This window comes from Aedes albopictus, chromosome 3, assembly GCF_035046485.1.
Source record: "Aedes albopictus strain Foshan chromosome 3, AalbF5, whole genome shotgun sequence".
In the NCBI taxonomy this organism is placed as follows: Eukaryota; Metazoa; Arthropoda; class Insecta; order Diptera; family Culicidae; genus Aedes; species Aedes albopictus.
Window position 1 is genome coordinate 335,015,419 of NC_085138.1, and position 11,970 is coordinate 335,027,388.

An 11,970-nucleotide genomic window follows, 5' to 3' on the forward strand; every position below is an offset into this window, starting at 1 on the left:
CCTTCCCATGACAGACGTGGAGACGCAGAGGTGATCTCGGTCTTTAGTAAGCAACGCACGTCATAATAACATTCCTTTCCTTCCTCGATGACCGTAAGGACGTGGCCGGCGCCGTTATTGACCTAATAAAGTTTGGAATTCTCGAAGATGCACATTGAGGACGGTAAGCTACTCCCAAGCTCCGTCTGTTGGTTCCTTGTGCAACTTCGATTGTTCTGGTCAATCACGGAGTAGCAACTACGAATAGTACGGTCATCTATGCTCATGCTCATGCTCAATAAGCCAAGAAGAATTAAAATTGAATGAAAGATGACAAAGATATCAACAAATCACTTTTCCATGTTTTACGATGGTGACCCCAAACTTTTGGCCGATACAGCATTTTGAGGGGTGACCCCAAACTTTTGGTCGATGACATCAAGGATTAATTTACTTAATAACTTTTTTTTCTAGATTTTTTAGCTAAGTTCTGTAAAACGCAGTTGAAAGCTAATAGAAAATGGGTCGTATTACCGCTCTCATCTTAAAATTTGATCGACCCAACTTCCAGCGACACTGCCGTAAGTTTATATTCATTTTTTAGAAAATTTGGCAACTTTGGGTTAAGTTTACATACAAATTTTTTTGAAAAAGTTTCTCTTAAATCATGTTCAAAGTTTCTTTGACTTATTATCTTTTGAATGAAACCTAGGGTTTTGAAATCGGACGCAAATTGGCGGAGATATGGGCCTAAAAAATGACAGGTTTTTGAGGGGGTGACCCCAAACTTTTGAACGGGAGTGTATATTTGATATCGACCAGTATTTCAAAACCGATACATACACATTCATTGAAAGATTCCTGAAAATGATAGAATCGACTAATTCCATTTTCTTGTCATTATAAATCCTTGCAGCACATCTGCGATGTATTACAAACATTAAAGCGGCCAGGCCTACTGTGTAGCGTTGTTATCGTATCAGGTATCAGAAGGCCAGCTCCAGAGGCACGTTATCCTCCATTTGGGACATTTGTGCCATCGCCAAAACAATAGCATATTTCATCATCTACCTGAGGGAAAAGGAAGGAAATAAGGATAAGGATGGGGATAAGGACAGGTAGGAAAATAGGAAAAAATACCCAATTTTAAATGATAGTAGATAAACGTGTAGTGTAATAATGATCCATAAAGTTAGATCAATTCTAGTATAAGACATGATTATGAGAGCTCATCTGTCAGTGACCATTTTGCATGTGTATATCGTGTGGCAGGCACTGAAGTAATCTTAGAGAGCATTTTAGGAAGGACCTTAACACTGTTCTAGCAGGTAGGTGCTACTGGTTGGAATTTATACACATCGTTGCTATTGATTGAACGGTGTCAATCAGTGCATAAGATGCTTTAGTACACTGATCTTCCATCAGTAACGGGTCGAGGATGCACAAATAAAATGTTTATCTCAATGAAATCAGGTCATTTCTTAAACGGAATTTCAAGGCTTCAGGGGAGTTTAACCCTCTACAGGAAACCTTCAATGATGGTCCATTTCGGAAACCTGGGGACCATTTGGACCCCAAATTTGTTCTTCTGTATATCTTGATCCTGACTTATTAGAAGATCGGTATCTTCAGCAAAGTTGTTGGGTTGGTCGAGGACTTACAGATGCTGGACCGTTTAATTCGGAATTTCATATATAGGTGGCGCTAGTGAGCATGTAAGAATTAAGTATTTGAGCACATATATATCAAGAACCTGACCACATAGAAATTTGGTGTCTTCTGCAAAGTTGTTTATTAGGTAAAGTGTTAACTATTGATGGACCGTTTGATTAAAAATTTTAATATATCTCAGGATCCTGATCACTTAGAATGATGGTATCTTCGGCAAATTTGTTGAGTTGCTCAAGAACTGACCGATGCTGGTCCGTTTGTTTCGGAACGTAACAAATAGGTGGTGCTAGTGAACATGTAAGTGTTTAGTATATGATCACATTTTATCAAGATCCTGACCACATTGAAATTTGGTGTCTTTAGCAAAGTTGTTTATTGGGTGAAGTGTTTTCTAATGATGGACTGATATCTCCGGGAAAGTTGTTGTGTAGGTAAATGACTTACAGATGATGTGCCGTTTGATTTGGAACTCCAAGTATAGATGGCGTTACTGAGCACACATATTTCATATATCACATAGATGGAGTCTTCGGAAATGTTGTTACGTAGGGCAAGTACTTACAGACCTTGTGCCGTTAAATTTGGAAATTCGTCATACGTAGATAGCACTTGTGAGCATATAAATTGTATATGTCATATATATCAGGTTTTTGGACCCAAAGAAAACATGAGGTCTATGGCAAAGTTGTGGAGTAGATCAACGACTTACAGTTAATGGGCCGTATAATTCGCAAATGCAAATTAATTATCTCATATATCTCAGGATTCATTGGTATCAGATTTGCTAATTTTGTTGAACGAGTTACTTTTTGCGTCGTGACTCACATTGTACAACATAATGACAATGAGTACATTTATGTGTGGGTATATGTTTCTTCTACTTACATGCCAAACTTGTAGCCTTGCGGATAGCACCGTCAAACATACTGGATGGAGTAACATACTGTTTGAGCAACAGACAGAGCTGCGTTGGAAGCGTAGTGGTGAGCGTGATTATCTCGCACCCCAGATGGTCTAGGTTCTATCCTTCTCGACGCTCTTGTAATTTGTGAGACAAATATATCTGATCACGTCTTCTATTGGATTACAGCCGTTAGCCCTGGCCCATGTGTTGATGGGTTTGAAATGTAGGATGGTATGTGACTGCGTAGTAAAACGATTCATCATTTATAAGTTCTTGCAACTTATTTGCAGAATCTTAAATTTTTCTAAATAATCTGAATCTTGGATTCAAAATGTGTATGTTCACTAGCATCATCTAGTGATAGAGGTTCGAATCAAAAGGCCCATTCTCTGTAAATTCTTGACCTACCAAACATCTTTGCTGAAGATAGAAGAGACGGAAAGAGGGTTATTAGGATCTTGGGATGTTTGAAATATAAAATTTGCATACTCAGTAGCGCCAGCTATGTGTGGATTTCCGAGTCAAATTTTGCATCATCTATAAGTTCTTGATCTATGAACAACTTTGCCAAATAGGGTAGGTAATCAAAATTTGAACCAAATTGCGGCTTTCTGAAGCAGTGCAAATTTTAAGTGATTTTTTCTCCCACATAGAAATAATTTACTACGGCAACATCGTATGTACATGAAAGCCACGGGTATAAGCTTTCTGTTAAATGGTAAAAAGTTTGTATTTGCACCAAATTTCATTGAAATATTCGACTTTTCATCAACAATGATTTTAATCTTAATTTGAACCATCTTAATCATAATTTGAACCAATTTTAATCTTAATTTGAACTACTGGCGGCAGCAGCTCGAGCAACTCACAAAACAGCCAATTCCATGCTAAACAATTAAAAATTACATGAATCTGCTAATTCTCATACCTATTTTTCATTAGGCAGTGGAATCTCAACTCAGAACGTTCGAAATTCTTTAGGAATTTGGAAACTAAATTTGGAATTTTTCATCCCCCAAGAGTAAACAAAGCAACCACTAGCACAATCTACAGGCCATCACTAGAAGCTCACCCCCGTTTACTAGTTCAAATTTAGATTACAAATGGTTCAACTTAAGATAACATTCTCCAAGTAAGAATCACTTTAATTTGATAATTTTATGACAAATAATGCGGAATATTATTCGGTTGGTCGATTCTACGATAAATAAGCTTTCATTTGACGTATTCACTTATTGCGTGTGATGCAATGCATGAGCTGTATGGGTGCACCGAAAATGGGCTTTCTCTTGGGGGAAATAGGTGAAATCACAGTGTTTTTTCAATTGCTTATTTTCGATGGCAAAAACGCTTTTTTCAATGCTTTTAAAGCTTATGTTATCAGATTATATTACGGAAAACTGTTTGACATCTTTTTCGGGACAATATTTGCCCAAAAAGTACGTCATTTCAATGAATTTCAAAATAGTTCAAATTAAGATTACATTTCGACTAGTTCAAATTTTGATTTCTTACCCTACATCATCTTTTTATGTGATCAGGATACTGAGATATATGAGATGTAAAATTAGCATTTAGAATTAAACGGCCCTTCATCTGAAAGTACTTGACCAACACAACAACTTTCTCAAAGACGTCATCTTTCTAAGTGATAAGGATCCAGTGATGTTCCTCTCTCCTCTTCTTGGCGTAACGTCCTCACTGGGACAAAGCCTGCTTCTCAGCTTAGTGTTCTATGAGCACTTCCACTGTTATTAACTGAGAGCTTCCTCTGCCAATGACCATTTTGCATGTGTATATCGTGTGGCAGGCACGAAGATACTCTATGCCCAAGGAAGTCAAGGAAATTTCCTTTACGAAAAGATCCTGGACCGACCGGGAATCGAACCCGTCACCCTCAGCATGGTCATGCTGAATACCCGTGCGTTTACCGCCTCGGCTATATGGGCCCAGTGATGCATGAGATATAAAATTTACATGCACACTAGCACCACCTAGTAGTGGAATTTCGAATCAATCGGTCCATTATCTGCAAGCGCTCGACTTACTGAGCATCTTTCCCCAAGACGTGACACTTCTGCAAGCTCTAGATCTTCCGGTAATTTCGTTTTAATACATTATACATTAGGCCTGTCCACCTTTTCAAAAATGTTCTGTGATACTCTAGTCCACCCCCATATTTTGATTGGTATCCTAAAAGAAGTAACTGGTCAAACTTTCAGCCAAATCCATTGAAATTAAGAGGTGCATCAAATCAATTTTGTGTTTTCCGACTATTTTTGAACTTCAAAAAATCATAACTACACTAAAACTAGTCAAAACTTAATTCTCGCGCCACAGCGTGATTGCCTCCAAAAAGCTAGTTTTTAGGCCACATTTGGCTTTCACGAATTTTAGTAATTTTTGATCAACTCCTACAGCATTGGTGTCAAAGAAGCAAATAACCGCAAAACATTGGAGAATATGATGCAGTTTTGAAAAATCCAACTTATTACGTATTTTAGGGTGTTCCAGAACGAAATCTATCAAAAAATCAACTCTTTAAGGTTTTTCTGAATACAAATGTGATAATTACACATGTTTCATTCAATTTTATTGGCACACGTGGTGGACTTGAGAATCAGAGAACATTTTTGAAAAGGTGGACAGACCTATTATACATATTACTAAATCGTTAATACCAAATTGTCTATTTAGAGGGGAAATTTCGAATTAATCAATAATTCACCGCCAGATGGCGCTTGACTTACCGAACAAATTTGACGAAGGCATGAATATTCTAAAACAACAGAATCAACTACTAGGTCTAGTTTGAAGGTATTGCAAAAATTAAGTCAATATGTGTTATCAAACTTGTTTGCCATTACTCCAAAGTTGCCTGGTATCCATTTGAGGGTTAAGGTGGGTAAGTGGCAATTAGAGTTTGAGAAGAAGTCATACCAGATTTCAGAGAATGGCCCAAGGAGGTTTCAGGAGGAGATAGTTCAGAAAAGAGTCTGAGTAGTTTAAAAAGAGCGAGGAGGCCTAGGGCCTAGTTTTCAGCAGGGGCTTTAGACTGGTTTCAGGGTTTCAGATGGCTTTCAGAAGGCTTGATTGTGGTTTCAGAATATTTCAAAGGGTTTCAGATGATTTCTGGGGGTTTAGAAGGGCTTCAGGGAGTTGTCCAGTTTCATTATGCTGAGCTTTAGAAGATTTCACTAAGTTTTTAGCTGCGTTTATGCGCGATTTTAGAAGATTTGGAAGGTTTCGTTTCCTGCTGGGGACATAGTACCACTTCTACCATTAATTTGATCTATTTGGAAGGTTTCAGGAGTGGTGATTATATTACAGCAAGAGATCACTAGTTATCCTGATTTCGCAGACAGATAAGTTTTTTCGAGAGTTTGCTACTTAATCTTTGATTCTGAGAGCACATGCCTTTCTCGCCGAGGACTTGGGATCGAATCTCATTCCCAATAAACTCACAAAATGTTAGTTCTTCCTTCGGCAGTGAAGGTCGATTCTAAGCTGATTGCATTCCCTTTCAGCACCATTAGTTGTAGATACGCGAAACTTAAAACGCCAACCAAGAATACTTCACCCAGTACCACCTGCTGGGGCGCACTTATCCGCGCGTTCAACAAGTCAAACGATTCGCTGGAAACGCACTTCTCTTTAGCATCTATCGACAAACAGCGTGCAGTCGGTACCGCTTGAGAGGTGAGAAATTATTCTTCTGGAAGAAAAAGCGCAGCTCGATGAGACTCGTGGGGGTTGTGCAAAAATATCGTTCAAATTTGAAAGGGGATACAGATTTTCTAATTTCTTAAAGTTTAAAAAGGTTTTTGCTAAGTTCTGAGCACTTTTAGATCTGATTGTCTCATAAATTAACCTTCCCTGTAGAAACATAAAATACATGCACTGGTTTTATTATGAGGATAGAGAGTATGACTGTTGCCATTGAACATATAAACGAAACGTAACTTTTCAGTGACCATCAAGGTGACCATTAAACTAGCACTAATCTTGGCTCCAGCAATCAGCGAAACGTCTAACTGTTGATTGGTTCTTCAAGCCTCTTCTGATCTTCTGTTTTGCTCTCATACTTCTGAAATGACCCTACAGGCGATTCTTTCTACAACGGTTCAGATCGAATCTTAACGATCACGATACATACATGCCAGAATACGCACATTTCACTCTACGGAGCCCATCTCGAAACCGCCCACTGACTGATGGATGGTGCAATAATATATTCGAACGACATCCCGCCGCAAGCCACTCCAGAGCATCCCAAAAGATCCCCTGTAGGTAATTGGGTTTATGGAGTGAAAATCCAAGAGCAAAAAAAGCTACAAAATGTAAACCCCCGACCAGTTCCGAGAACCAATCACACCTCCAGCACGCGAACGGTTTGGACGCTAACGACTCTTCCAATCCAACGACGATGACGATGCTGATCAGCTGTTTGCAAACCAGTTGACCGGATCGGGAGGTCCAGGTGAAATTGGGCACCTATAAAAATGACAAGCGAAACTCGCTAATCATTCATTCCGGTGGTGGTAATTGTCGGAAGAGCATCACACCCACAGGCGAAAGTGAAAAACTGTTGTGCAGAATGTTCAAATTGGTGGTGTGCCTCTCGGTGTTGGGCCTGGTGGCCTGTTACGACTTCAAAGACTCGTTCTACAGTGAGTATGATTGCGTTGATCTGAGTACAAACATAAATTGATCAATATTTCCCATTCCAGATGAACTGGTCCTGGAGGACATCCTGGACAGCGAGGACACCCCGACGCTGATGGACCGCTTCAAGCGATCCAACCCGGAGATGGACGACAAATGCAAGCGCCACCATAGGCACAAGTGCTGCAACGATGCCAACGGTGACAACATGGACAAGTACCGTGAAACGAAGAAGCAGTGCTTTACGGAGGTCCGCTCCAAGGAACGTTCGGCCCGTGGAATGATGAATCCGGTCGATATGTTCGATTGCGAGAAGATGAACAAAACCAAGCAGGAGTACATCTGTGCCGTGGAGTGCGTCGGGCGCAAGTTCGACATCATCGACAAGGAGGGCAACCTGATGGGAGCGGACAAACTGGTCAAGTTCACCAAGGACAACTTCGCTGCCGATCCGTGGCAGGACGCCGTGGTTGATGAATTGGTTGCATCCTGTCTGAAGGAGGTCGCCGAGAAGAATGAGAAGATGAAGGCTACCGGAGATCATACGACTTGCAATCCGTCCTCGTCCAACTTTGGATACTGCATGTGGCGTCAGATGACTCTGGCCTGTCCGAAGGACAAACAGGACACGTCCAAGAAGTGCGAGAGGATGCGCGAACGGTTTGCCAACAACGAGCCTTTCTCCATGGACCACAAGCACGATTTCGATGACTAAGAGATTACGATTAGATTGATGACTTGATATTTTATGAGTGAAAACAATTTGAAATTGGAAAACAAAGTGATTGAGTGAAATTTTTAAGAAGTTATTATTTATACACAGATGACAGTCCATTTTTTTTATATCGAAGACTTCAGCGAAAGTAGTGGCATTTAAGAATATACTGATTTTTTCCCGAAAGCCTGTGGCATCTGTCAAACTTTGGTAGATATATTATACATTTACGGGAATGGCAGACCGTTGAACAATGATTAAAATGAAAAAGGAACATCCTCACCAGAATTTCAGCATGTCTGGATGACATTCAGCTATTTGTGCCTGTTACATACTTCCTTCAATTGTATATGCGGCAGCTATCACTTCCAGTGGATCCGCAAACGGCAAGGTAGGCTTGCTGCTCATCTGTTACGAGTGTGTTAGAGTCAGTGGCGTAGCAAGGGGGGGGGGGCGGAGGGTGCGGTCCGCACCGGGCCCCCGAATCTTGGGGGCCTCCAAATCAGGGCAGGTCTAGTGTTATAAACCTTCCCTGATTTGGAGGCCCCCTGAATCCGGGGGCCCAGTTTGAATAAAGTTCTGTGATTAGCGAAAGATTCCTACATATAAGTATAAGTTAAATACTTGCCAATCTGCTGATAGGTATGTAGGGGCCTCTTCGTGATTATCAAGAGATTTTGGAATGGGGAACACAGATGGCTATTTTGATGTTCTATTATTAACAATTATAAATGTACACACTTTATTCATGTAGTTTCGTTAGTTTTGTTTATATTAATTTGATGACTACTCTTTGCACCTGCAGGAGCCCCAAAATACAATAAAAAATGTGTTCGAAATCAAGATTGAATTTTACGATATTCAGTACCGATATGGAAGTATAATTCATGAGCATTATGGAAATGTCCCTGATATCCTAACCACAGAACCAACCATAGGTGTTGATTTAGCATAAGATAGCAGCTGAAATTCAGGGGCCCCATTTTTCAAAATTAAGAACTGAACGCATGTTACGTTCTTGGAGGGTTTCTGCGGGAATTCCTTCGGGCAAGAATATATTTTTCGATTTATCAGGCAGTTACTTCAAAGACTTCTACAAAAATTCCTCTATGATTTACTTCAGAACTTTTTTCAGGGATTGCTTAACAAAACTTTCTAAGTATTGGTTTACGAATACTTACAATAATTGCTTCAGGAACTCCTCCTGACATTTCTTCAAACAATTATCAAGAAATCCTTCAGGAATTCCTTTGAGATTTTTTTGTAAGAATTTCTTCAAGCAGTCGTTCAGAAATACCATTTCGAAACCGTTTATAAAGCCAATCAAGGATTATATCATGAAACTCTTCAAGAAATCCTTCAGATGGGCCTCAAGGAATTTATCCAAGAATGATTTTAGAGATTTCTTCAAGAAGGAATCTTGCAGTAGTTCCTCATGGAAAATATATTTGATGATTTTTTTGAGATTTTTGAAGCCATACCCGAATGGATCCTTGGGAGATTTTCCAAAGAAATTTGAATGTATTCCCGAAGAAACTCTTATAGAAATGTCTGTAGGATTTTTTGTAGAAATTTCTAAAAAAAATCTTTAAGAATCGCCTAGATGAATTCTAAGACTAATACATCTAAAGAATCATTGGGTTGATTTTGGAGGTATATTTGATGATGTTCTGGAAGGATTACTACAGTACTATGAAGTAGTACTACAAGTACTAGGAATACTATGAGTAATTACTTAAAGGATTCCTGAAAAAAATCTGTAAGCAAAGGGATTTTTGGAAGAACTAATTATGAAATGCCTAGATAATTTCTCAAGAAATCAATGACGGAAACCCCAAAGAATTCCAAATTCTTTGGTGCAAATAAAAAAAACAATCTTCAAAAGAATTTCCGCAGGAGGCCTTGGGTGAATTTCTGTAAGACCCCCTGAGGAAATTTGTGCAGGAATTCTTTAGGGATGAATGTGTCCATCCTTGTAGGGTTATCTGAAGAAAAACTTCGAGAAATCCATGAACGAATCTTTACACGTAACTTGGAAAACAAAATCCTTGTTGAAAAGATTAAATTTTTACTGGAATTTATTGGATTCTTGAACGAATTGTGAAAAAGGACTTAAAAACATCCCAACTAACAATTGCAAGTAACAAACAAGCAAGCTTGCTGAATTGTTGCTTAAAAATGGTAATGATAGCTGAACTAAAATTATGCTCTACACATAACTGTTTAAATGATTTTTCAATTGAGAAAATAGCCAATGTTTGAATTTCCTCATCGGTATCAACAATGATAAATTAAAACACTTTTCAAAAGTTTATCAAGAAATTTATTCGACAAGCATTGATTCCTTAACAAAAGAGTTTAACAAAACATTTGTCTGCATCTTATTAAGCTGATGTATCGATAAGCATATGCTCCTGAACAATGTGCTTTTCACTTGCCAAATAAACGCCTTCAGCCCGTCATAGTTTGACTTGGAACTTTGTTCAGATTATGGGATAACTATTCAGACAACCAAGTTATTAAAGAACCAAATTTTTAAACGAATCACATAAAATAAAACAGAATGGAATTATGTGGTTTAACATTGAGCGCCGAAAGACTTAATCAACGTAAACATTAAGCATTTATTAATTATTATTAGTCTGTAACAAGATATCTTGTACCTTGATTATAATATTTTTTCATCTTCCACAGCAGTTCGATTGTACGTGACGCTTGGATCGATGCATTTTACATTTCAGTACTGTCGTCGTGTTTACTGAATATTGTTCCCACAGTCACCTAGATAACCAAACAGCATTCAGAAATCAACACATTTCAAGTATCCCTAAACATCCTTATGCACTATTTATTGAACATAATATCAAGATTCCATGACAAAAGCATAAATAAAAAAAAATGCTTAACCTTCGACTGAGCATGAGTAGATTACTTGAACAGATGCTATGAATGCACCATATCCAAGACCATACCGCACCACATATTGTCATACATTTTTAAAGACCGATATTTAATAATAAAAACTAAAAACATATTCATATCGCAATTAGTTCGTCTGGAAACAATATCTTCAATAAAGACCAACACTTTCTGGCCGCATTCGATAAAAGTTTTCTCACCGTGCGATAAAAATACTGACAGCGAAATCATAATGGAAAACACATGTTTTGAGCTGAATAGTTGTTGAAGCATAAGGCGTTGTTCAGTTGATTACCACGTGCTGTGCTAATTCACCACTGCTGAACACAAGTTCAGGAGTGATCATTATTGAGTCATGGGAAGATTATGTTTTGCTTTGGGTGCTGCAACTCACCATCTCTAGGATGGCGCAGATAGGAAGGCATGCGGCTGGCAATCGACAGGTCTCGAGTTCTAATCCGGATTTAGACAATTTTATATGTAACTAGCTGTCCCGGCAAACGTCGTACTGCCTGCCTACTGTGTTTTTTGACATACAGTTCTATAGGGGCGTCCCCGGCGAAGTCATCTGTATGGGAGCCCCCCGTTCCAGAGACCGGAGAGGTCTCACACCTAGCTAAGAACCATCCCCGGCCCCCAAAATACCCACACAGAAAATTTCACACCGATCGGTTCAGTAGTTTCCGAATGCATAGCGGTCAGACAGACAGACAGACAGACAGACAGACAGACAGACAGACAGACAGACAGACAGACAGACAGACAGACAGACAGAAATTCATTTTTATATATATAGATTCTTATTTCATAATAGGTATTCTCAACATGAGAGCAAATAATTACTCACGTGAGAGTTCAACATTTTTGCATTTTATTTATTTCCAGTCATTTTTGCCAAAGCTTAATAACAACTTTTTTTTTACATTTGTAAAACGCTTTGAACAACAAAAAATTAAGTTGGTGCAAAACATGATGCTTTATAACTTCTCCAAATTTGTGTGAACAAAACCCGAACATAGGTTGTTCGTGAAAATAATTCAAATGTTATTCAACATCATGCTGAATTAATTCGTCATAATGGTGCCTGTTAAATGAGTGATTGTTAGTTGGGATTGCC

The 11,970-nt window shown here is 38.8% G+C and overlaps 1 protein-coding gene across 1 annotated transcript; it reads left to right on the top strand.

Annotated features, from left to right (window-relative positions):
• Window positions 1-7,065: 7,065 nt before the first annotated feature.
• Window positions 7,066-8,014, top strand: LOC115262662 (uncharacterized). The gene is made up of 2 exons (XM_029865264.2): window positions 7,066-7,224; window positions 7,285-8,014. The coding sequence occupies exons 1-2, from the start codon at window positions 7,152-7,154 to the stop codon at window positions 7,932-7,934; spliced, it is 723 nt and encodes a 240-aa protein (XP_029721124.2). The 5' UTR covers window positions 7,066-7,151; the 3' UTR covers window positions 7,935-8,014.
• The last annotated feature ends 3,956 nt before the right edge of the window (window positions 8,015-11,970 follow it).

Coding starts and splice junctions, on each gene's coding strand:
- LOC115262662 (XM_029865264.2), top strand. CDS start 7,152: ATGTTCAAATTGGTGGTGTGCCTCTCGGTGTTGGGCCTGGTGGCCTGT. Junction 7,225..7,284: donor CTTCAAAGACTCGTTCTACA/GTGAGTATGATT, acceptor TTCCCATTCCAG/ATGAACTGGTCCTGGAGGAC.